The 27,503-nt window shown below is 40.9% G+C and overlaps 3 protein-coding genes across 5 annotated transcripts in view; all 3 read left to right on the top strand.

Moving 5' to 3' along the window:
* Positions 1–26,485, top strand: part of IMPG1 (interphotoreceptor matrix proteoglycan 1) — a 146,106-nt gene extending 119,621 nt beyond the window's left edge. For both annotated transcript variants that reach the window (XM_050786503.1, XM_050786502.1), the window contains 3 exons: positions 17,104–17,302; positions 23,541–23,613; positions 25,444–26,485. In XM_050786503.1, coding sequence (XP_050642460.1) covers positions 17,104–17,302; positions 23,541–23,613; positions 25,444–25,521 — 350 coding nt within the window. In that variant the 3' untranslated portion in view covers positions 25,522–26,485. The remainder of the gene's footprint in view (positions 1–17,103; positions 17,303–23,540; positions 23,614–25,443) is intronic.
* Positions 1–27,503, top strand: part of COL12A1 (collagen type XII alpha 1 chain) — a 1,021,934-nt gene that overhangs the window by 156,041 nt on the left and 838,390 nt on the right. The window lies entirely within an intron of this gene.
* Positions 1–27,503, top strand: part of LOC126952142 (cytochrome c oxidase subunit 7A2, mitochondrial) — a 1,153,643-nt gene that overhangs the window by 448,304 nt on the left and 677,836 nt on the right. The window lies entirely within an intron of this gene.

Here is a 27,503-nt window from a genome sequence, read left to right as displayed (position 1 = left end):
TTTTGGTTGTATACTACAGATCAGCTTCCATGTGAAGATTAAAGCAAAGAGTTAGACAAGGAGAAAACTTTTAAAGACATGGGAGCTTAGCCCAAAGTCACTTAAGAGAAAGCAAACATTTGCTCTGATAATAAAGCAAAGTGTGTGCACCATTGTAACCAGCTGTGACCAAATTGGAAACTGTTTTTACCATTAGTTTCAAAATTCTGTTTTGTAACCAATTGAAAGAAGTCCTTTATTCCCTGGAGTGCAAGGTAGGGAGGGCTCCCGATTTCTGCCAAAGCTACCTCCCAGTCAAATTCAAAACAAAGCTTCCTAATTGGCTATGAATTAGTGGAGTGAATCTTTAACACCCTCTCTGGCTCTCTGTGGACTAACAATGAAAGCAGAAGGAAGAGGCCTTGGGCAAAATGCAAACCAAAAAGGCTCAGTGGGAGATATTTATATTTGATAGAGCAGGGCTTTGAGCAACTTTAAGCAAATTGCCTCAGTACCTTAGTAAACAGGATCCTTAAAAAGTCAGACCGCCTGTAGGCACTGAGCCTGGGAGCACTTACCTCTAAACAGGAGCAGCTAAGTAAGCCCTGCGGATCCCCTAAGAAATCAAACACCTCCTAAATGCAAGTAAGACACTGCCTCTTCCCGGGAAAACTACTTCAGAACTGAGAAGGAACCAGGGGTCTTTGCCAGTTAGGATCAAGAGGCTAATTTCTTCAACCAATTGATTAAGCTAGCGGGAAGTATATATGGGGAGAACTTGGAAAGCACTGAAGAAGTCATAGCACAATCCCCTGCCTTCCTCCCTCCCTCAGGGAGCTGACAGCTTACTTAGGGACCCATCCACCAGCACAAGGTCAACGTCCGAAGCCAAGTTGAAGCAAGGGAGAACCCAGGTGTGCGGCTGTCGGGAGCAGCTCCTCAGTGTAGATGCCACTTAAGTAGTGCCTTAGAAAGAGGGTGGGAAGCTGTTAGTGCACTGCCAGGGTGTATAAGGGACACTGTTGATACTGGAAGCAAGCACAGCATAGTAATGGTCTTGGGGATCCCCAGCCCTAAATGTGAATCTTGTGTGCTAACTGCAGCACTCAATTTCTGCAAATGGAAAATGGAGAAATTTTGGGCAGGTGTGGTGGCTCACACCCATAATCCCAGCACTTTGGGAGGCCAAGGCAGATGGATCACTTGAGGTCAGGAGTTCGAGATCAGCCTGGCCAAAATGGCAAAAACCTGTCTCTACTAAAAATACAAAAATTAGCCTGGCATGGTGGTGGGTGCCTGTAATCCCAGCTACTCAGGAGGCTGATGCAGGAGAATCCCTTGAACCCAGAAGGCAGAGGTTGCAGTGAGCTGAGATTGCCCCCACTGCACTCCAGCCTGGGCGACAGAGGGAGACTCCTCTCAAAAAACAAAAGAAAGAAAAAAAAAAGGAAAGAAAAGAAAATGGAGATAGTAACATTATGAGGACTAACTGAAAGAAATTTACAATACTTAGCATAGCATTTGACAAATTGTAGTTACTTAATAAACATTAGTAGTTACTATTGCAACATTGTCATAATTAACTTGACTATCAATTTGTGACCTGCATAAGGTACCAGCGAAAACAATAAAAAGTAGCATGACAAGGTATTTGTGGAGGGGGTGGAACTGAAATTATTTTCACTAATTTCTTGTGAATAGTTCTGCTATGCAGCTTTTCTTCCAAGAAGCCAAAGGTGGTAAGCATGAGATGGTGCTAACGTCAGTTTCACTCCCTGCAGAGTCATATTTATGCTGAGCTACCTAAGAATGCCTCCAGCCTACCCAGTGAACTATGGCATACATGCCCAATTCTTATTTTTAGTGGTGGAAAAGTAGGGGAAAGCCAGTGCCCGCTGGACAACCTGGGAAGTTACTTGCTTGCTTTCCAGAGGTAGCTCAACCCTGAGCCTGCACCAACTCAAATACTTTTGAAGAAATTAACATGTAAAGCCAGGAGAAGCAGTGAATCCGAATAAAAACTGTTGAATGATTGAATGACCACTCATGGTAACTACAAGGGAGATACTTTGCAGAAGCCACTGAATGTTACACTAAGCACCTCAGTGAACTTATAGTTCATACTCTATTCCTTACCAGATACCTGGAGAGTGACAAAATCTAAATTTTATATATATTGAAAATGTATAAAATAATAAATCTATGCAAAAGATCTGCCAAAAATTGGCTGTGTTGCACCAGTTAGGACATAGTGATGCTTGTCTTAATTGATGCTTAGGATATCATTAAGCATCAGCCAAATGGTGATGGTTCAATCAAAGCACTTGAGGACAGCAGAATTAGAAAGTCAAACATGGATTTTATAAAGTTAAAAATCATCAATGAACTGTGTGGGTTCATCTACGTAAATCCAAATGGGTAAATCCAATATCCAAAATGGTTCCTAATTATACTACACTATGCATAGCTAGAAGCCACTGTGGTAAACTGCCCTCAAATGTTTTCCTTCCAGTCAACAGTGAGGGGAAGGAGGAAGGTACCAGCAGGCAGGGAGGAGCAGGCAAGGAACAGAGAGGGGCACAGGGAATAGTCACTGACTCTGTGGGCTCCTTCATGCACAGCTGGGGATTCTGGTTTAGATATTTCACCAAAGGCGAAGGCTGGGTTCACCCATGTAATCAGGAAGTGGGTGCTGGACTGATGATCAGGACATTGACCATCTTCTACATGCTTAATCCAGAACAGCATTCATCCACCACTATACAACATGTTAATGCACGAAAATCCATCCCTGCCCAAAGGAATTTGCACTGCAGTAGAAAAGGGACATCTTAGAACTATGCTGGGATCAAAACTACATCTTTTTCATTCTAACAGACTTTTTAAGGACAAGTTTCTTTTGTGCCAGCCTTCCTGTAAATTCCTGTGGGCCTGGACATCACTAAAGGATTGTCTCATAATGAAGAGAGCACTGAGTTTTCTTTAAGTCTCATTTTGTTAAGCCTGAACAGAAGAGAGAAAGTAGGAGTAGAAATAAATGAAAGGAACTCTAGTCCCTCCAGGCTGGTCAATGAGACGGTCTTCGATGGCCGGGAATAGCAAGGACTAAGCAGCCAGCTGCAGTCACTAAGGTCCAGGGCTGGGAATACAGAATACCAGCTGTCTTCATCTGTTTGTATTGCTATGAAGGAATACCTGAGGCTGGATAATTTGTAAAGAAAAGAGTTGGCTCATCTTTCCGCAGGCGCCAGCATCTGTTTCTGGTGAGGGCCTGAGGCTGTTTCCACTCATGGCAAAAGGCAAAGGGGAGCCAGCATGTGCAGAGATCGCACGGTAAGGGAGGAAGCAGAGGAGAGGGCGATGCCAGGCTGTTTTTGCTGGTGGGAGCTCACAGAGTGAGAACTCACTCACCCCTCCTTCCCAGGGAGGACATTTATCTACTCATGTCATGAGGGATCTGCCCCTGTGACCCAAACGTCTCCCATTAGGCCCACACTTCCAGCACTGGAGAGCAGATTTTTAATACGAGATTCAGAGGGGACCACTAACCATGCAGGGCACACAGCAGTACGAGCTCCCGTTGGAGGGTGAGGCTGCTGAGGAGGAGGAGATAGCGACCCCAAAGCGTGTGGTAGTCAGGTGCACAAACAGATTCACAAACACCACCCTCACTCACACCTCCTTTTTCCATTCAAAGCCTTGTTCCAATCCAGGGAGGAGACAGTACTAAAACCCAAAAATTCTCACCACCATTGCTTTTGAATAGAGTTAATTAACTTCTTAATTCTCTGAATCTGCATAACTTATAAAACTTTGTGAACATGAAATTTAAAATGCTGTTCTTAAAAAAAGCCTGTACAGTTACAGAAAAGTGTTTCTAGCATCAGTACTCCTATACAATTTTAGTCTGGGGAAATACATACAAAATTATTATAAGAGAAATGCATATCTAAATTTTAAAGGGGAATTTTAAGGGAAAATGTGCAGATGATTTTCAATCATTTTCTTCCTCTGTTTTAAATCTAGCAATATGACAGCTATTTTGCTCCTAGTTTTTCAGTGTGACTGGCTGATCCAGGTTTTCTCCTTTTGGTGGTATATTTGAGTGTAAGCTATCATGGTGACTGACAGGTGAGCTGATTAAAATGTCCCTAATACAACCAACCAGTGCAACCAGCAGATTGTGCTGTCTCTCAGGACCCTGGATCCGGAGTGAAGATAATTACTTCAGATTCCCAGAAAACAAGAACTCAAATTCCAATTTACCCAGCTCTTGGCTCTATTGCTGGTGTGGACTTTTCAGTTACGGAAGGCTTGGGCTGATACACTGCAGTGCCCATCCTCCAGCGGGTAGTAAGAGAGACCCAAGAGACACTGACGCCCAAAATCCCTAATGATAAGAGGAGGTCACTTAAGCAAATTCAGGAATGGCCCTGATTGAGGTTTTGGTCTTTCAAGTATTTACTTGAACTCAACGATGACGATCCAATCTGCTGAGAAAATTCTCCTTGGAAGAGAATTAAAAGGGAGAAATCTTTAACAAGAAATAAAGGCAGCTGCTGGAAATTCTGTATGTCAAGAATAAGTACTTAGCTTTGTCTCTAGGAGAGAATCTCAAGAATCTATCCTTGGAAACTAGAGAGGGGATCCTATCATTTCAATGTTTTCCAGCCAGGACAGTTGAATACAGCAAAACTGCATTACTGTTTTTCTTACTCTTTCACCCTTCCCTGACCACCTTCGTGGTAGACATAGATTAGAGCTAGTGGTCTGCAACACTGAAGGGTAAGAAGGTCCTCCCATCTCACGTCCAGTGTCCCCCCCAGCCTCCAAAACCACCAGCCCTACCCATCCCTGCCTCCCCTAACCCGTATCAAAGAATCATCCTCAAAATGTAAAAACCATAATTGTCATAAAGTAGATACTGAGCATATGTCAAAGTCCTATTTAATTTTGAAATAAGGGAATTGGTAGGATGACAAAGCTGGTTTAAAGAGAATATGAACATTGGAATTTTAGGTAGCCAGAGGACAAAAGAGAATGATGAAATAAGATTGGTAAATATAAAACAGAAACTACAATCATTGCACCATCAATTTTCTAATTTTACAGAGTTGTAAAATGCCTGGACCATAATCCGCAGAAAATAGTGAGTCAAACGAAGTTACTGCTTTCCATGCATCGGCAAACTTTTTCTTAAAAAGCCAAACAGTAAAATTTTAGGCATTGAAAGCCAAAAGGCAAAAATTATATAGGTACTTATATAACGAATTAAAAGTTAACCATTTAAAAATTTAAAAATCATTCTTAGCTTGCATGTTGTACAAAAGCAGGCAACTTGTCGGATTGGCCCACAGGTGGTCTCTGTTTACTGGGTGGGATTGTTGTATTCTAACGTGACATTGAAGAGGCCACACAGTCAACTTTTCTCCTTATTTCCAAATATTGAATCATTTTTCTTAAATCATCAACAGTTACTCAAGCCTGTGCCTCTCTCTGGCCTTTATCTTTGCTGTTACAGAGAAGTTAGACAAGTAAATGATAATGTAATCATGATTTGGGTGCCTGTTCACTCATACATGAAGTGAACATTTATGGATTATCTGCCATGAGTCAGACACTATGATAGCCACAAGGACCAAAAGATAAATCGACCCCATCTCTGCCCCCTGCCAAGGAGCTAAATAACTAATGAGAAAAATGGAAGCATATACAAAAAGACATAATAGAGTCTGTTAAATACAGAATCAGGATGTGAGCAGAAAGAAATCTTAAGAAGTAATGAGGAGAGAGCAATTAATGCTACAGAGGCAAAGGGATATCATGGCAGGCTTCGTATACAGACAGTGAATATTGAGTTGGGTCTTGCTGTATGATGGCAGTGGGCCCAGGAAGAGAAAGGGGGGTGAGGGACTATTCCAGAAAATGCAGAAGAAAAATGTAGACATTTCTGGGAGTGCCAGGTTTCTTCGGTTACTCCACAGTGATGACAGCTTTGTTTACAGAACAGGGGTGAAGGGAGCGAAGGGAGCTCAGATTGGAAGGAAGGGAAAGCCAGGCTGAGCCAGGCTGTCTAAAAATGCCTGTCAAATCTATTTGCTTCGACTTTGGGTGTCCTATTTTTCTTTTTCTTTTGTTTCCTATGACTTACGGTCTTTTAAAATTAAACTTTAATAGAATTTTGGAAAGCCCAAAAAGTTTTCAAAGTAAGTGCTAGACAGTCCTTAAAGTGGTCTCAAGTAAAATAAAAATAAAACAGTTTATCGATAATGATAACGATAAACTGTTTGGAAAAACTTGGGAAAAATATAAGATAGGTACAAAGGGTGTGCACATATTAATTTGTTTTTAAATTTTAAATGCAATACATAAGGCAAAAATTAATAAGATCCTTTAAATATTTTTAAAAGACTCCAAAACTATTTGAGAGAAAACCAGTTCTAAGGAAATGGACAAGATAGATTGACTCTAGCCTATAAAGTAGGTGTCTGGAGGCCAAGGGAAAGCCAGGGCTGAAAGTATACATTTGGGGAACTTCAGCTGAAGCCAGAGAACAGATTTTTAAAAATGGCCTGGAGCAATGTGTAGGACGGGAGGAAATGGCCTGGGGCAATGTGTAGGATGGGAGGAAATGGCCTGGGGCAATGTGTAGGGTAGGAGGAAATGGCCTGGCGCAATGTGTAGCAATGTGTAGGACGGGAGGAGATGGCCTGGGGCAATGTGTAGGACTGGAGGAAGAGCTGTGAATGGAACTCTGAGTAACCCCAACGGGTAATGGGGAAATAGAAAAATTACAGTAAAGGGAGTCAAGAAATAGCGGTCAGCGAGGTGGAAGACAATGTTGCAGAAAGCCGCAAAACAGAAGAGCAGAAGAGAGACAGGCCCATAATTTTAGCAGCTGTGAGTGAACAGAGTAGAGGGCACTTAAGTGGACAGGTCAAAGGTCATCAGAATGCTTTACAAAAGCAATCTAGTGGAACGGCAAGGGTAGAGAAGCCAGACTTCAATGAGGCTGGAATGAAATGGAAATGGAGAACGTCAACACAGGCTGTCTACCTCTTGTCTTACAACTTAGAGCAAGGCGCCCTCCAGTGTTAGGCTCCTACCTTTCCACAGAGACCAGGAGAAAGCTGCTAACGTCCTTGAGGATTACATTTTACAGGATGGCACCCAGGCCCTGGAGCATAACATTCCTGAGTTGTAAAGGTGGCAAGAGGGTTTTTCAAAGATTTACATCTCAAAGGAACATGGAATTTGCAATTAAAAGTTTTAACTAACTGCTCTAAGAAAAAGGAAGTTGAGAGCCTTGTGGAAAAAGTTTGTCTTAAGTCTAGTGAAAGCTGGGAGTGGTGGCTCACGCCTGTAATCCTAGCACTTCGGGAGGCTGAGGCAGGTGGATTTGTTTGAGTCCAGGAATTCAAGACCAGCCTGGGCAACATGATGAAACCCCTGTCTCTACACACACAAAGCAAAAGTTAGCTGGGTGCCATGGCACATGCCTGTAGTCCCAGTTACTCTCATCACTGCACTCCAGTCTAGGTGACAGGGTGAGACCCTGTCTTGGGGGGGGGAAAAAGTTTAGTGAAGTTGAGGGGAATGTTAAGGCTGCTTGGTCAGAATAGTTTTTTGTTTCTTTGTTTTTTGTTTGTTTGTTTGTTTGTTTTGAGATGGAGTCTGGCTCTGTAGGCTGGAGTGCAATGGAGCGATCTCCGCTCACTGCAATCTCCACCTCCCGGGTTCCAGTGATTCTCCTGTCTCAGCCTCCTGAGTTGTTGGGATTACAGGGGTGTGTCACCATGCCCAGCTAATTTTTGTATTTTTAGTGGAGACGGGGTTTCACCATGTTGGCCAGTCTGGTCTCAAACTCACGGCCTCAAGTGATCCACCTGCCTCGGCCTCCCAAAGTGCTGGGATTACAGATATGAGCCACCACATCCAGCCCAGAATAGTATTTCTTGTCTATGCCCCAATTTTATTGTATTTACAGGCAATGCCCAGATAATTTATTTAGTATCATTTGCAAGATTCAAAACAAATTCCAATTAAGTCTTTCTCTTTTCTTTTGCTTAATGTCAGGGTAGAAAGCAGTTTGTGGTCGCAATGGTGGGAGAGAGATAACATTATTCCACAATCACTTTTGAACTAAGGAGAAGAGAGAATTTGAAAACTCTCATAAGATTTTTAGTTAATACCATTCCACATTCAGATCAGCATGTGAACTCCTGGATGCATCCTCTAAATGAGGATCAGCCATCCCTTAGGCCAAATAACATCCACAGAAGTGCAGGCATGTAGGAGAAGCGACATGCTGTTCTTACTGCGTTAGGTGTGCCATTCCCCTTTTGAAAAACCCCTGGATAAATGAATCTGTGATATAAAAAGTATAAACCAGTGTTAGAACTTCCTGTGATTTATCAACTGAAAACCCGAATAAATCACAGCTTGCTCAGTATTCTGCCAGCATCTCCAGCAACTAGAGTCGTCTTTCATTTAGGCTGCTGTGAAAATTCTTCAGAAGCATGGAGGGCTTTTATGCCAGTTAGTTGTGCAGGCTGAAGATTTCAGAAATGCAAAACCACATCTAACTTATTCTCTCCTTGAATTCCTAAGAAGCCTCCTCAAAAATGGACAGCCCTCAAGGCTGATAAATGGTAAACATTGAAATTAATTACAGTCTGACAGCCAGGATGCGTTCACGACAATGTGGATCAACAAGCTTGTTTTCCCTGGAAAAGGCATAATTTGTAAGACCTTCGACAGCTCTGAAAAAGTGGTATATGTCACTCATCACAATAATGACAAAGTTACTCTTAACTAATGATAATAATAGTTACTATTGACACAAGTTTTAATCTTAATAAATATGCAAGGTAGATACTATTTTCCCCCACTATACAGTTGCAGAAATTGTGTTTCAGAGAAGAATAAGTAATTTGTCTTTTGCTGGTCAATTACCAAACACTGCAGATGGAATTCAAAGCCTGATGTGTGTGCCATCTTCAACTCTACCCTATAACCTCTTCACAAAAAAGAAACTTATAAGCCCTTCTAACTGGCTTACAGAAGCTGTTTATTTAGAAAAAGTGATAACACACTTCAGTTTAATTAATCCTAAATGAATTCTGTTAGTTTCTACACTTCACCAAATGAAATTTGTCATATTTTGTCATAGTCTTAGAATGAAAAAAAAAAAAGTGTTTATTCTCAGAAACAAAAGTTCTGAGTGCCCAAGAGTCCCCTTTATATGCACTGCTAAGAGTGTCCCTTCCCAGCTGGAGCAGTCATAGGAATTCTCCTTCCAGGTGATTCTCCTCAGCCTCTCCCCTCTTCATTTGCCCCCTCATCTCCTACGTCCCTGGCCCTGTCTCCTGGGGTCATGCTACTGGCCCTTTGCCTCCTGGGATGCGCAGCACTGCAGATTTTCTGTTTGACACTTGCCTTCACTAGAGGCCCCAACACTGGCTAGACTGCCACATTTCACCTCTCTCCAGGGTTTCAATCTGTGCCCTCATTCCACATTCCAACCACTGCATGGAGCTTCCTTAAGAGGCTCCTGGAGCTCTCTGCCCAACCCATTAACGCAAACCCCTCTACACAAGTCTGGGCCTTAGCCCAGCTGCAGAGCCTCCTCCCAGCTCCCCTAGTATCAGAATTCTCCCTCCACCCGCAGATCCTGGGTCACTTAGGCCACCACCCTAGCACCAATCCATCCAGAACACCGCTGTTCGGCAGATAATAATAATAACTGAAAGCTGAGACAATTCTTCAACCTCATATCCAGGGCAAGATGTGTGTGGGTATTCACATATCCACTCACACAAAAAAGGATTATTGAGAGTCTACTATAAACAGCTGTGGTGGTGGTTCTTGAGAGTGGTGGAGAACTGAAATGAAACCTAAAGTCTATCACATTACTTGCCACTTTCAACCGGAAAGAACTCCTGTTAACTTAATTCCACAGATGTGTATTAAGCTCCAAACATGTGCATGGTGCTGTGCTATGTGCTATTTATCATTGAATATTCTCACTCTAACCTGCCTTTCAGCAATAAGCCATAAGCCAAACATTTTATAACAATAAAGTAATGAAGCAATCAACAATAACTTAAACATACATATTTTAAGATTTCTTTGAATCGCTGAATTGCATCAGCATTTCTGGAGGTATCATGAGCCACCTCCGTTGGCTTTATGCCGTAGAACATGCAGAATGGGAGACGTATGTTTGAGTTGGAGGGACATTAGTGATCACTTAATTTAAACACTCCATTTTATGGAAGAGAAAAGTGAGAGCCAGAGATGCTAACCTATGTTCCCAAGACCACAGACTATTTCTGGGAGCCAGGCCTTCCCCAATAGGGCCCTCTCCTGAGGCTTCTTCACTGGTAGAAAAGATGAGCAGATCCACTCTCTCTGAACGTACAACTCATCCCACAACCTTCTCAGGATTTGGTGGAAGCTGTGAGGTCCCTGTGTTACATCTCAGATGAACCCTCCGTACAGGGACATATTTATTCAGATTACTAAACACGAAGACCCAAGCACTATGTAAAAGTGATGTTCACGTCTTGAGAAGAGAACTGCCAGACTACCAGGGCCTCATTAAGACTTCCTGGGCTCTAGGCCCTTTGCCTTCATGACTATTAATAAAGAATATTAAAATTATACCTGAACTTCGTGAGCACAAAAATGAATATAATCCAGTATGGGTTGCATTAATTTTTTCTTCTGATTTTAACGAAACGTTTTCGTGGGCTCCTAAAAGCATGGCGGGCCCTCAAGCTGTGCCTCCTGCAGTTTGCTATTGATTGTGATGCGTAAGTTTGCCTTTCTCTGATGCCCCAGGCAAAGGAATGACCCCTTCACCTCCTCGCCACCAACAAAACCAAGACCACAAAGCCTTGGTGATAAGTGGGGAAGGGGAGGGCGAGGAGGCGCGCCGATGCAACCAAAAATCTGTCACTTTGTTCAGGCGTGAAGTTTTGTCACGCTGGGCGCCAGGGCGTGGCAGCGCGGGAAGCGTCTGGATTCCAGAGTCTTAGCTCTGCCTTTTTGAAATGAGAAAAGATGATCCAGGAGTTTCCACCACATTACCCCCGCCAGGCAGGCCCGATCTGCCGCTGTAATCACGGAGTAATAATGGCTCTCTCAGCGGTCCCCTGGAGCTGCTCCTGCTACCGCGTGAATTCCTTGCAGACCTCGCTTCCCTCCACCAACACGCAAGGCGCAGTGGTTTTTAAGAAGTCAGAAATCAGCTGGGGTGCTTAAAATGTCATATCCGAAGTCTACTCTTGCTTCTTTTGCTACTGAGCGCCATCTAGCGAGACTTAGGTTTCACCGCATTGAAAAAAACGTCCACGAAAGAGACTCAGCGGGACCTCAGCCCTGCCAGTCAAAGTGAAGCCTGAATTTTATAGGCAAGCTGAGCTGAAACCTTGCCCTTGGACAGGATCCAATCAAAGGAGATGTATCGCTTTCTGTCCAACACGTGAGTAAAATGGGACAGCGCAAAAGAAGGAGATGATGATATGATAAATGTTAGGGAGATGAAGGCACTCAGCACGCAGCCAGTAGGACAGGCGGCAAGAGCAGGTCAAGGTTAAGGGGCGGGGCTGGAGCGGGGGTGTCTCGGAAGGCACGATCTTGAGTTGGAGAAAAGGGAGTGAGACCCTCTGAGGTCTGGCAGACAGGGAAAGCCTATTTTCAGGCCTGACAAACATAAGTGCACTTGGGACCAGAAACAAGAGGCTTGAAAAAGAGGCAGTCTTGGACCACCAGGGACCTATGATCTCCATGAATTCATAAACTTTTTGGTGACAAGGACCATGATCTTTTTAACTTTGACTGTAAAATGCCTCAAGGTGTTCCCTGCAGGCAGGGGACATCTTTAAATTCTTTTTGATCACTTGATGGAGAGCTGGGAAACAAACTTCCTCAGTCACCAATTGGAATTGCTTTTCAGTACCTTTGAAATGCACACAGAAGACATTATATAAGTAAATCCAGGGGAGAAACTGTTACATCCAATGCGCTTACACTGGCAATCTCAGAATGATACAAATATTTCCAAGCCCTACATGGCAGCTCACTTACTTCAAGACACATTCATCTCTGTCATATTTAAACAACAGGAAAAAAGGTTGGAGCCACTGTAGTATCAGACTGTACTTTCTACAAGCAACACTCTGCCTCATGAAAGGGTGGAGCAGACAATGGATTTGAGCTTTTGTTTAGTTAGGGGAGCTTTATTTAAAGGAAAGCATTCATGGAGTCTGATACGTCTGCGAGTGAGAATGGCAATGCCGGTGTTGGGGCAGGGGGCCTCTCATTCTTTTTCCCTCATCCCTTATGAGCCCCTTGGAGTCCTGAGGTGTCTCCTGGAAACCCCATATTTGAAAACCTCTAGAATGATTTAAAAAGCCAAACATTGTAAACAGATATGAATGTTAATCTTGGATAATACTTAAGCCAAAATGGGCTTCCGTTTTCTCACCGATGAAAATGATGTCAGCAATATCCATATGGATCTGAGAGGCTGCTGTGAATATGATTGAAGACACATGTTGAAAGTGCCCGGCACTGTACCAAACAAATAATGGCCCTTGATAAGTGTGGGCTCTTTGTTTATGTAAATAACTGCCCTTTCCACTGAAGCTGGAGGTTCAGGGTCATGATCCCCAGGGACACTCCAGGGACAAGGCCTGAAATGCAATGACATGTCTCTTCTGAATACAGCCAGAATCTACTGGGATGCTAGTAGACTAGGCCCTGACCTCTGGCCCGGCTGGATCTGGATCTTCCCACCAACTGCTAACGAGCAGCCACTGACACAGATCTGCTTGCCGAGGTCAAATGCCCTGGACTGCCTCTATGGAGAGACTGTCAAATATGCTGTGTAGAAGAGCTATCCGCACGGCTTAAGAATAGAAAGCTAAGTCATTTTGCCAGCAAACAATTATAGTAAGCCCAGAGAATGCCTCAAACCATACTATGTATTTGTTAAACGTGGTACAGGATCATGGTGAAATCTCTGTACAGTACCAACAGTAAAAATAAATGGTTTGGGCCAGATGCAGTGGCTTACGCCTGTAAGCTCTGCACTTTGGGAGGCTGAGGCTGGTGGATCATCTGAGGTCGGGAGCTCAAAACCAGCCATAACCAACATGGAGAAACCCTGTCTCTACTAAAAACACAAAATTAGCCAGGCATGGTGGCACATGCCTGTAATCCCAGCTACTAGGGATGCTGAGGCAGGAGAATCACTTGAACCTGGGAGGCAGAAGTTGCAGTGAGCCAAGATTGTGCCATTGCATTCCAGCCTGGGTAACAAGAGTGAAACTCCATCTCAAAATAAATAAATAAATAAATAGTTTGAAGGGAATTCAAACAAATCCAGGCAGCAAAGGCAATTATAGACCAATTTGTCTACACACCAATCATGAGGATTTCACTTCCTCGGACCCAAACACAATTTGATCATGACTTGAAAATATTCTAGACAATGGCATCTACTTTTTTCTCCCAAATTTACTATTGAGCTCTAGTCTCTTTGCCCGCTTCTTTCCAAGCTTTCAACCACGTTCAGAACAAAGCATTTCCAGTTGTTGCAGCATAGCATATAGATTATTATTATTGATCAAATCAATAGCAAAGAGTAGGAAGTTCAAACTAATTTGTCTTGTACACATGCTCTGGGATGTATTAAGGAAGAGACAAGAGACCAGGTGTAGTGGCTCATGCCTCTAATCCCAGCACTTTGGGAGGCCGAGACAGGTGGATCACCTGAAGTCAGGAGTTTGAGACCAGCCTGGCCAACATGGTGAAACCCCGTCTCTACTAAAAATACAAAAATTAGCTGGGTGTGGTGGAGGGCACCTGTAGGCCCAGCTACTCAGGAGGCTGAGGCAGTAGAATCGCTTGAACCTGGGAGGTAGAGATTGCAGTGAGCCGAGATGGTGCCACTGCCCTCCAACCTAGGGAACAAGAGTGAGACTCCATCTCAAAACAAAAGGAAGAAACAAATATTGGTATGGCCTACCCATGAATAAGTTCATTATTCTAAGGAAAAATGTCTTTGGGATATGGCAAATAAAGACAATGATAACAACATAGGGAAAAGTTTGCTTACAGAAGTTCTGCTAGTTAAACTTCCATTCATCTATCATAGAGCCAATCTTTTCTATCCCTTCCATGGCTCTGTCTCCCCAGAATCAGCCCACATCCAGTTTTCAGTCTTTGCCTAAAGCCTAAAGTTTTAGGTGTCCCTTGAAAAATGACATGAAAGTAAAGAGGATCATGAAAATACCTAGGGAAAATATGTTTAAGGTAATACGAGTGGAAGCAGTGTGAGTTGCTCTACAAATTACTGTTATAGTCTCTTGTTTTGACTCTAATTCTAATTGCCTTCACTTGCCATATTAGCAAAGAGGGCCAGTATGTTAGCAAAGTGGTCCCACAGCTCCTCCTTGGGGCTCTGCCCTTCCCTGGAACTTGTCCCACAGTCCACGAAGGGATGGGGGTGAGACCAGTCAGAGGACTTCAGCACAAACAGGCATGACCTTGGTAACATCACTGATTCTCAGCTTCCTCATCTGTAAAGTGAAGCAATTAGTCGAGAAGGTCTCTAAAATACCTTCTAGCTCTACAATTCTACCTGAAATGTAAAATTTTATATATTGATAAAAACAAACATTAAAACAATCAGTTGGTCTGAAATTCTTAGAGCTGCAGATTTTGAAAGGCTAAGTCGGTATTTGTTGAATGAATGAAGGTTGTCTTAGCTGTCTTGTACCCATGAAGGCGTACACAACAAACAAAACCTATGCTTGGCGATTTAAAGTTTCCTACTACTTCTCTGTAGACTGGTCCTGAATAAATAACATGGAGAAAGCACGCAATTTATAAACTGGTTGAATTTGTTCTTCAATTATACCCAATTCAGGGCCCCCAGATTTGGAAAAATTTGTTTTTCCAATGTTGCCTACTATGCGCTTTACTGATGCATAGGTCATTCCTTGCTGAGCTAAAGGAAGTTATGGCAAAGCAGCTGATTACGTTCTCCCCTCAAAGATTCACAATAGACATTAGCTTATTAACAACCCTAAGAAGTTTAAAAGTAAAAAGAGAAAGGGCTAGGGTTGGAAGAAGAAAGAGCAAGATAAAGGAAGAAAAATCTATTATATTTATTTCACATAGCATTTTTAAAAACTTAGTCACTGAACTTCTTTTTAGTGTAAAACTTATCAAATCCTGCTGAATTAAGTTCAGCAAATGTTACCACTTGGGAAATATTGGACCAGATGATATCTGGTCATCCTAATTCTAAAAATCCTTTCTATTTATGTATCTTGTAAAGCACAATTCTGATCATATGCTTCCCCTGCTCAAAAATCCTCCATGGCTCCCATCTGACTCTAAAGTTCAAATTTCTTAGCACTGCATTTAGATACTGGCCTTAACTTACCTTTCCAGTCTTAGTTCCCTTCTTTTCCATCCACAAGTCTCTGCTCCTTCCTAACTGGGTTCCCTCTGCTCTCTCTTCTCATTTCTGTTGCTTTCCCATTTCTGTGGCTCTGCTCATGCTGCTGGCTCCAGTTGGAATGTCTTTCCTAGTCTTTGTATGGACAAATGCAACTCACTTTAAATTCTCACTTCAAAGCGATCCCCTCCATGATGCTCTCTTCTCCAAACGATCTTCCCTAGAGCTTATTTAGAGCTCTGTGCTGGTGGCCAGGTGCAGTGGCTCACACCTGTAATCCCAGCACTTTGGGAGGCCGAGGTGGGCGGGTCTCCTGAGATCAGGAGTTTGAGACCAGCCTGGCAAAACCCCATCTCTACTAAAAATACAAAAATTAGCCAGGCATGGTGGCGGGCACCTGTAATCCCAGCTACTTGGGAGGCTGGGCCAGGAGAATCACTTGAACTCAGAAGACTGAGGTTGCAGTGAGCCGAGATGGTGCCACTGCCCTCTAGCCTGGGTGACAGAGCAAAACTCCATCTCAAAAAAATAAAATAAAATGAAGATCTGTACTCTACAAGATATTGGGCTTCTTGTATAGCATTATTTGTATGCATTACTTACTTCCCCTAAATTTCTTGGAAGAATGGCTTTACTGTTGCCTGTTCCCTAGTTCTTTGCACATAATAGGTATTTGGTTAAAGAATAATCTGAAAAGTAAGTGGCTGACGTGATTAAACAGGAAACCTTCCAGGGCAGAAACAACAGTGGTCTGACGACAAGAGGCCTGTTCTGGTTCTGCCATCAGCCCTTGGGGACTCCGGCCAGTTGCTTCTCTACTGAGAGTTCAATGTGCTCAGCTTTATAAGGATAAAGAAGGCAGACAGGGGCCACTGGCCTTCCAGAGCTAAATATCTGAGATTCTCTTGATTTCTAATCCACTTTCCAAACAATTGGAGACAACCCTGTAGAATTAGGAATAGAGTAAAATAGAACAATTAATGACAAGAAAGAAGAGAGTCTAAATATTAATAGGGAAGAAATAATTAATCCAAAAGAATGACTCCCTAACATTAGGGCCTTAGCAAGAGACCAAGATAAATTTATATTTGAAATCAGGAAATCATCCTGAGTTCTCAAAGCCATGAACATAAATGATGACTTTACTGCTTTATAAATGCTTACTTAAAAAAAAAAAACAAAAAAAAAAAAACAAACAAACAAAAAAAAAAAAAACTAAGTAACAAAACATTCCTAATTCTCTAATGCAGCAGTTTTCAAAATGTGCTCCCCAGACCAGATGCATCAGCATTACCTGGAACTGTTTTAGAGCCAGAATTCAGTCCCCATTCCACGCTGCCTGCACAGGAACTCTGAGTGTGGGGCTCAGGAATATGTTTTAACAAGGCCTCCAGATGATTCAGATGCACACTGAAGATTGTAAATAATTATATTTGGAGCTAAATATAATATTACTTGTATCTGTAAATTCATTTTTCAAAGATACAGAGTGTGGTTCTCTTTTCCCTCCAGTCTGATATCACAACTGTGCAACCCACTCCAAAATGAGGTAATAGCAAATATATTTGGTCTCTTGCCTTTGACTGCTGCCAGTTCCATTGCTGAGAGAGTCATACATTCGCTAACATCTGCCCCATTTCTTACAGCTGATCAAGCAGATCCCTGCAAGTTCCTGGCCTGCGGTGAATTTGCCCAGTGTGTAAAGAACGAATGGACTGAGGAAGTGGAGTGTCGCTGCAAACCAGGATATGAGAGCCAGGCGGGCCTGGACGGTCTGGAACCGGGCCTCTGTGGCCCTGGCACAAAGGAATGCGAGGTCCTCCAGGGAAAGGGAGCTCCATGCAGGTGGGTCAAGCATGCTAACTTCACAGACCCAAGAACTCATTACTCATCCTTCTGGGAAACCCATCATTAGAGTAAATTCATATGGTCCTTTCAACCCACGGTTTTTGAACTTTAGTGAGCATAGGAATCACCCAGAAAAGGGCCTGTTTAAACAACATGGCTGCGCCTTACTATGCCCTGTTTCTGATTCAGTAGGTCTGGATGGGGCTCAGGTAAGGCTGATGCTGCTGCTTCTAGGACCCCACTTTGAGAACCCTGCTCCAGGCTTCCCGGCAAGAGTTCCTAAAGACCAATAGGGAAGGAAGAAAAAACCTGTATCAGCTTTAAAAGACTGAATACTTGGTCTACTACCTTAATTGGGGATGTATTTGTGCATAAAATTTGATTTTTCCCATTAGCAAACATAATAGCTTTCATCATAAGAAAGTTGGGAAATATAGAAAATTGTGAGCAAAAAATAAAAATCCCGTTAATTCAACACATTATCTTTTGGTGTTCATGTTCACATAAAATTGATTTATATGGAATTTTCTAAAGCACAATACAATCAGACTTTCTTGTTTTATAGTCCTCTTTTTTAAACTTAGAATGTTTCCCCATATCATGAAATATTTTTGTAGCATCATTTTTACTGATTACATAATGGTCCATTTTCTAGATATGTTATGATGTGTTTAATCATTCCTTCATTTCCAGACAGAAAGGTTAAGAGAAGCTTTTTAGAAGGAGGAAAAGGAGGCAAGATACAAATGGCTTTCTATTCAGAAACCAGACTTTAGGTGTTATGAAGGTGGCCTTATGAGCAAAAAGGGAGCAGGAAAGTTTCCATATAATGCAACCTATATTACAAAGGATGAACATCCACATGTATTAATAAAGACAAACATCCTAGTATTAAAATGAGCAAAAATTACAGAGGTGTGATTCATAGAAGAAACCCCACATGACCAGTAAAATACAGAAGATTCTGGATCTCACTATAATCAGGGAAATCCAAAAACAATAAGGAGATACCATTTGAATCTGGCACGAGAAGACTGATGATACTCAGTGTGGGAATATGGAGGAAAGCAAGTTCCATCAAGCATTGCTCGTGCATATACAAATTGGAAAAGCCTTTTTTCAAAAGAAATTTGTCATTATCTATAAACTTTTAAATTTGACTCAGGTACTCTACTTTTAGACAACTATTTCTACAAAAATAGTTACACCTGTGCACCAAGATATGCTTACAAAAATGTTCACAGCGTTACTGCTTTGAGTCATGAAACAATTGTATAGCCCATCAATAGGGAAATGGTTAACTTAGAGCGCAGTACATTACTGTGAAACACTGCAGCTAAAGGCAGCAATATATAAAACTCTACTGGAGCTGCCATAGAGGGAAAAATAACATGTCATTAAATGAGAAAGCAAATTGCAGCATACAAGATCCTGTACATGTAATAAATTAGTAACAATACTGTACTTTAAGTATATTAGGTTCAACCATATGGCACTGCCATTTTGTCAGTCACAAATCATCAAATATTGGCAGTTTTGCATGGTTCAATCTAACATGTAAGTGAATTCATAGCAAAAACGTGGAATAGGTACACAACTATCATTCCAGTTAACAATGAAATGGACTGAAATTGAGGTCCGGGATTTTTAATAATGAGAATCTGTTCATGTATCACTTGTGTAGATTTTTTTTTTAGGCTAGTCAAGTGCAGTAGTAAGAAGAGGGAAAGAAATAGAACAAGCATTTCCATTTGCAATTGACTGTAAACAATCAGTTGAGAGAACTCACTATGTTCGGACCAGCCCACATGTGTAATTTAAAAGAAGGGTTGGGCTGGGAGCTGTAATCCCAGCACTTTGGGAGGCTGAGGTGGGCAGATCACCTGAGGTCAGGAGTTGGAGACCAGCCTGGCCAACATGGTGAAACACCGTCTCTACAGAAACACAAAAATTAGCTGGGCATGATGGCACATGCCTGTAATTTGGGACACCGAGGCAGGAGAATCGCTTGAACCTAGGAGGTGGAGGTTGCAGTGAGCCAACATCGCGCCATGCACTCCAGCCTGGGCGACAGAGCAAGACTCCATCTAAAAAAAGAAAGGTTGAGGGGTGGAAAGAAAGGGTCAATGAACAAGGCTGGATTAAAGTGAATAAGAAGAGGGTTGTATACTGCTTTTGTGAACAGGAATGTATTCCGTTTTTATTTTAATCGGCCCTATTTGGTATTTCAGATGGCTGTAAAGTTCATAATTTTAAACATTTCTCTTTCTTCAGTGAGAAAGATTACTTTAATTCTAGGTTGTCATAAGTGAGATCAGTAAAGCAAGGCATAAGGTGATCTGGAAATAAACACCTCTCAAAAAGGTTGGTGGTGCTCTACTTCCTCCACCTGTGGCTGTCTCTGGGGCATAACATGGGATTCAACTACATCAGAAAATTGACGCTCCTTAGACTAATGGAATGAAATGAACATTTTTCAGCACCATGTGCCAGGCACCCTGCTAGATGCTGGGCAATAGATGAGAGGAAGCAGGGAAGGAAGAAAGGGAGGGAGGGAGGGAGGGAAAGATGCTTAATTTCTTCAGGAAGAAGGGAAAAATTCCCATATCACCCCAATTTTGCCCTTTTCCACTTCCTGAATATTCCTGTTTAAATGTTAAGTATTAACCCCTGATATCCTCAGCATGAGGACAAACCCCTGTTGCCCCTACGAGCTACTTCAGACAGATTCCCATGAAGAAACAGGACCACAGCAGTGCTCTGAGGATCCCTTGTGCATCTCCGTGACCTGCTCCTCCTCCCATCAGTTCTTTCTGTTCGTCCCAAGATGCCAAGATTTATGTGATGAAATTTATTTATATAAGGATTAGCTGACAAATTAAAACCCAATCAACCATAGATAAGACACTGGTTACAATTAGAGGCTTTAAAGTTTGACCCAAATTTAAGAGCTCTGCCCCCAACGAGGTATGACTTTAAGCCACTTCCCCACCCCCTGCCCTGAAGCTCCAAATTTCTCATCTATCTAATGGGAATAACAGGAATAAATTCATGGGTGTTGGTAAGGAATAAATTAGATGCCTTTCAGTGTAAGCTACTCACTACTAGCATTATTGGAGCTGTTTCTGTCAACAAAGGGTAGCCCTGTAAGGAAAAACTAAGATTCCCTACCTGGCACTTAAACCTAAACTCAGAAGCAAATCCGTGAGAACACCAAGTGCTGCAACTTTGAAAACAGCGTTCTCTAAAGAACTGTAAATTTAGCTGCTGTTTTTGTTATTCTACCTGAAAGTGATGAGATGGGGAAATGATACTGAGGGCAAGTGCCCTCCTGAGAAGACTACCACTGACACACAAAGAGCAGTTTCCATTACTTCAGTTACTTGTCGTTGTTTCTCATTACACTTTCACCTCTATTTTTCCTTCTATTCTTTTCCTCCATCCAATATTTATAACTATACTCCATACATTTTTACCTTTCCCTCAATTTTGGATGTCATATACATACATTCTGTCATACTAGGAACTTACTTGAAACTTCCTTTTTTTGGTATAATGAGTTAGGCTTTTATTAATCACAATTATCAGTATGCATATACAAAAACAAAGTGCAGATCTAAATCTAACAGAGTAGATTCTGACTTTTCCTTTTCAGGTCTTAACATTCTCACTTTTGTCCTTTAATTTAATAGGCCTAATATGCTCTCTGTGACATTACTTGTAATAATGAAAATTGTTTCTAAATATAGGGGACGGTTTCAGTAAATGATGGTACAAAGTGACATTCATGAGGATGTTTTAATCATATGGAAGTGCTTGTTGTAATCACAGCAAAGTCACAGGTTCACTCACATGCTACACCTCAAATGGAGAAAAGGATGTCTAGTTTTTTTCTCTCTCAATAGTTGTTACCAACTCCCTTTTGAGCTCTTTCTCCACTGAATAGTGGGTAGGTTTGGTTAGTGAGTAGGTTTGTGGGAGGAAAAGGTTGGGATTTTATATAGTCCAATTTAAAGTAGTCCAAACTTATCTGATTAATGATTTGAGCAATCACTTTAGACAACTCAGTTCGCTTGGAACATATAGTGAGGTATGGCTCTCCTGGTCTTGACAGTTCTTCTGGAAGTTTTCTAGTTCCATATTCCCCTCACCTGTGATCTCTTAGTTCTGATCCCAGGCATCTGCCCCTTCCCTGGCATTCTCAAAGCTTCCAAGTCTCCCAACCGGACAAATTGGAACCAAAAATGCTGCCTTAGGTGCTGGGACAGGGAACAATGAAATTGTTAATCAATTTCCTTGAAACAAATAAATACAGGCCTGGCACGGTGGCTCATGCCTGTAATCCCAGCACTTTCGGAGGCTTAGGTGGGTGGATTCGAGACCATCCTGGCCAACATGGTGAAACCCTGTCTCTACTAAAAATACAAAAATTAGCTGGGTACGGTTGTGTGTGCCTGTAATCCCAGCTACTCGGGAGGCTGAGGCAGGAGAATCGCTTGTACCTGGGAGACAGAGGTTGCAGTGAGCTGAGATCAAGGCACTGCACTCCACTGGGTGACAGAGCGAGACTCTGTCTCAAAAAAAAAAAAAAAAAAGTACAGATAGGGTCTCACTATGTTGCCCAGGCTGGTCTTGAACTCCTTGGCTCAATCCTCCTACCTCAGTCTACGAAAGTGCTGGGATTATAGGTATGAGCCACTGCTCCTGGTTTCAACCTCCTTAAACTGTATTTTTCCTCCTCTCTCCTCTGCCTTCTTCTCACCGAGCACTAGGACTGAAATTTTCCGTCCTTCTCCCTTTCCCTGAAATTGTAATAAACAGATGTTGAGAGAAAGAAAAAAGTTTAATAAGGAAATATATATAGGAAGATAGCTCCTAAATATTATGCCCATTTTATAATGCAAAGAGGAAAAACACAAAATGTAAAATGCATATACACTATCAATAGAAATTATGTATATAGAAAAGTCTAAAAATGTTTATTTTTTCTCTAAAAAAATTTAACTGACACACAATTGTACATATTGATGGGGTACAGTGTGGTATTTCAATACATATATACATTGTGTAATGATCAAATCAGGGTAATTAGCATTCCCATCATCTCAAACATTTATCCTTTCTTTGTAGTAAGAACATTCAAAATCCTCTCTTCCAGCTATTTTGAAATATACATCAACTACAGTCATCCTACTGTGCAGTAGGACACCAGAATTTATTCCACCTACCTAATTGTAACTTTGTACCCATTGACCAATCTCTCTCCATGATACCATGCTCCCTCCCCTCCCCAGTCTCTGGTAACTACTGTTCTATTTTGTGTTTCTATGAGATCAGCTTTTTAAATTCCACATGAGTGAGAGCTTGCAGTATTTGTCTGTGTCTGGCTTATTTCACTTAATATAATGTCTTCTGGGTTCATCCAGTTGTGGCAAATAACAGGATTTCATCCTTTTAATGACTTAATAGCATTCTATTATATATAGTATATATTATATATAATTATATATAAATTATAGTTATATATTATATATTATAGTTATATGTAATTGTATAATTGTATATGTAATACATATGTATCACACTTTATTGATGAACACAGGTTGACTCCAAATCTTGGGTATTATGAACACTGCTGCAATATACATGGGAGTGCAGATATCTCTTTGATATACTGATTTCATTTTCTTTGGCTAGATACCCAGTAGTGGGATTGCTCGATCATATGGTAGTCCTATTTTTAATGTTTTTAGGAACCTACAGACGGTTTTCCATAATGACTGTACTAATTTATATTCCCACCAACAGGATATAAGGGTTCCCTTTTCTCTACATCCTCGATAACACTTGTTGTCTTTTGGATTTTTGATAATAGCCATTCTAACTGAAATAAGGTGACATTTTATTGTGGTTTAAACTTTATTAGCAACATGCTATTACAGAGTTGTTTTTCAGCAACTACAACTCAGAACTTGACTTGAGAAATAAATCTATGTTTTGTAATCCTTCAGTCCTTCTGAGACCACTGCCTAAGAAATAGTAAGCCAACTGAAAGGCAAAACGCGGGGTAAATGCTGAAAGCACACTTCTTCCAACTCAGATGGAAGACACCTGCAAAAATGTTATCTATTTTCACTTGTCATGATATTAAAATTAAAATAGTAGAAAGGTGTAGTTACTATTAATGTTGATAAGCCCAAGAAACAAGATACTATGTTTTTGCTTTCTTTTGTAGGTTGCCAGATCATTCTGAAAATCAAGCATACAAAACTAGTGTTAAAAAGTTCCAAAATCAACAAAATAACAAGGTAAAATCATGCTTTCTTTTATAAGTTGGTTGTAATTACTAAACTTGACTTTTGAAGGAAATTAAAAACATTTCTGTCCCTCTTGTTTTAAATAGAAATAAGCAAGATACTTTTTAATTTACTGTTTTAAGGGGAGGATATTTTCTAGTGCAAAAGGATATTTCTAGTGCAAGAGGATATTTTCTAGAGTCAGAAGGCTGGGACTAACCGAAATGTGTAGATAAAACAACAGAATAACAAAACCAATCCAAGTATTTTATAATATTCCCAACCTTTTCTTATAAAAATATACATATAATTTATCAAGTATATTTTAAGGTTGAAATCTTTACAATAACAACATATTCCTGGCATTGAATAATTTTATATACTTTCAATTTCAAATAATAATCAGCTAAAGGAAAAATATGTAGAATATATGAAGAAACAAGATTTGTGAACAATAAGTAACTTTAAAAAATTCATAAAAGTTCATCTTCAGATATTTTTCAGTGTCCTAGATGTCTGTTTTAAAATATTCACTTAATCAACTTATTTTACTAAAATAATTTTATTTTACAAAGGAAAATAACTTGTCTATAAGCAATTTATATATAGTTGACATCGTTTTTTAAAATAACTTTGGGGAAAAAAACCTTGGACAATCTTTAGCCTAAAACTACCCATTTTCAAAAATTATAGTCTTTGATAGAAACAATTGGTGATAATCAGCCAATGTCTATCTAAAGTCTACAGCGCTGGATAAAAACAAATGCCTCAAAGTTTGCACCTACAAAAGTTATCACAGTCAATATATGATCAAGGATACTGGGGTAATCACACCAAATGCTAATAATAATTTTATGTATCCAAGTGCACACTGGGAATGTGTGCCACTTTAGTTTCCTGAAACAAAGAAAATTGGAAAAACAAAAAAAGTTTAGACTAGGGCCATAAGATGACAATAGGACACAGGATCTGATATTGACAAAACGTCCAACTAAATCCTGAAGTACCAGATAGAATTATGGATCATATTTCAAATAAATAAAAGGAAGTGATAATTTTCACAGTAGGAAGTAAACTTGAAGAACTACATTTTACTTCAAGGCCGGAACAAGTATCAGTGCTAATTATTCCTGGCTAGGTGGATTTCTGTGTTGACGGACATTCAGAGGACACATGAGTTCCCTGAGGAAGCATGCTGTAATACATTAACGGTGTCTACTATGGTTGAATAGGAATATGGTGACTCATTCACAGACTATCTGCCACTCCTGCTACATGAGATGGGTCAGCCTGAGAATCTAAATACGCTTAAGAGGGCATGGAGTACATTTCTAGTCAGTTATAAAGTTAAGAATATTTAGAGGCCATCTTCAACATGTCAAAGATGTCATAAATGGCAAGCACGGGCCGGGCGCGGTGGCTCACGCCTGTAATCCCAGAACTTTGGGAGGCCGAGGCGGGTGGATCACGAGGTCAGGAGATCGAGACCATCCTGGCTAACACGGTGAAACCCCGTCTCTACTAAAAATACAAAAAAAATTAGCCGGGCGTGGCGGCGGGCGCCTGTAGTCCCAGCTACTTGGGAGGCTGAAGCAGGAGAATGGCGTGAACCCTGGAGGCGGAGCTTGCAGTGAGCCGAGATCGCGCCACTGCACTCCAGCCTGGGCTACAGAGCGAGACTCTGTCTCAAATAATAATAATAAATAATAATAATAATAATAATAATAATAAAATAAATGGCAAGCACATCCTCTTATCTACTAGTGGCAGTAATATTGGAATGAACCATTGGTTTGACCTTGGGTGGCATTTCTTAAGTTCTTAAAACTATTTCTCTTTCAGGTAATCAGTAAAAGAAATTCTGAATTACTGACCGTAGAATATGAAGAATTTAACCATCAAGATTGGGAAGGAAATTAAAAACTGAAAATGTACAATTATAATTTAGGCTATCTCAAGAGATTTGCTTTCTCAAGGAAAATGGGAGGCTGGCATATTTACTGGTCATCAAAATCCAGGCATACAGTCAACACTGACTATCAGCACACACCATATTTCAAGTATAGAAGAGTCATATACTTGACAACCAGTAAATTCTGAAGAAAAAGACACTTATATTAAAACCCCAAATGCAATCAGTGAAATACATTTTTACTAGTCTTGGACGATAGTCAAAGTGATTGTAAACCAGGTTTGCCTCCAGCTTTCCTGAAAATTTTACTCACAGATCATTTGCAACAAGCACAGCTTACTTATTGTTTAGGGACTGAACAATTTATTGGGAAGCAAACTCTTTATATGCTAGAATGTACATTTAAAAGAGGACTACCTATACAGGGAGATGCAGGTCTCTCTAAATGCATGAATGTATGTAGTGTGTAGGCACTGTAGTGAGTGTATATATGCTCCACACGACAATGTCTGATAAACACAAACCTCAGTATGCAGTTATTAGGCACACTAGTTTTATACGCAACTACTGCTTACATAGTAGACTGTTTTGTTGCCAATAATCTTTGAATTGTTCTTTAAAAGAAACTGAGGTTCAGATATACATACCATGGAAAATCTTACTTTTCTTGTTACTACACAAAGCTATTTTTAAAGAAGATGGTATATTGGGAGAAGGGTGAAGTTGTACTATATGACATAATCAATTCCTGTCTTCTACCACAGATTAACAATGTCTTCCTATAATGACCAGAATACTTCCTCGTACCAGTTTTGGTGTGTGTATACCTAGACTGGCATCAATGTAATCCAATTCAGTCCATTTTTAATGAGCTGCTTAATAAAAAATGAATGTCTGTATCTCTTTCAAATGTTCTAATATCAGATATATTTGCAAAACCTTAATTTCAATAAAGTAAAAGCGCTATACTCATAGGTTTTTAATGAGCCTATGTTTTAGTATTCTCTAGATTTGCTTTATGTATTCAATAAATGATTTTAAGCATGAAAATTTTAATGCTGCCAAAAGACAACAGAGTAGCAAATACAAAAAGCAACATTTAATGGTAAGCTTCAAAAATAAAAACAGGCCAAGCACAGTGGCTCATGCCTATAATTTCAGCACTTTGGGAGGCCAAGGCAGGTCTATCACTTGAGGTCAAGAGTTTGAGATCAGCCTGGGCAACATGGTGAAACCCCCGTCTCTACTAAAAATACAAAAATTAGCTGGGTGTGGTAGCATGTGACTGTAGTCCCAGTTACTCGGGATGCTGAGGCAGGAGAATCACTTGAACCCAGGAGGTGGAGGTTGCAGTGAGCCAAGATCACACCACTGCACTCCAGCCTGGGCAACAGAGTGAGACTGTGTCTCAAACAGACACACACACACACACACACACACACACACATATAAAAACAAAATGTTCTCAATAATGGAGACAATTTTTTTGGAAGTGGTAGTGCCCCATAAGGGTTACAAACACCTAGCTTTCATCACCATTCCCATACCAGTCCTGTCTTCCACCACAGACGAACAATGTCGTCCTATAATAACTTCATTGACTACTTCCTCACCCTAACTTTGGTGTGTGCGTACCAAAGTGAAGATCTATAATGTGGGACAAGGACTTCAAGGTGAAATATGATGACAAGGTCCCACAGAACAAAGAATGGTGGCAAGAGTTGGTGGCAAGAGGTGTACCTACCCACTTCCATATCCCTGGAACTTCACAGAGGAAAACAAATGATGGAAGCATTATAGGCTGACCAAAAGTACATGAAAACATTTCATCAGGAGAAAAAAGGATCTATCACTATCACTCCTGTATAATGTATTCCTCATTCCCTATACTGCTTGTGTTCTAACTAGTATAGGAAATGTAGTTTTCTATGGAGAAAGATAAGTAGGTAAAAGCCCTATATTCTGTGGGGAGGGTCCCATTTTGTGGTAA

Source organism: Macaca thibetana, chromosome 4, assembly GCF_024542745.1.
Source record: "Macaca thibetana thibetana isolate TM-01 chromosome 4, ASM2454274v1, whole genome shotgun sequence".
NCBI lineage: Eukaryota > Metazoa > Chordata > Mammalia > Primates > Cercopithecidae > Macaca > Macaca thibetana.
This window is presented reverse-complemented; position numbering and strand designations above follow the sequence as displayed.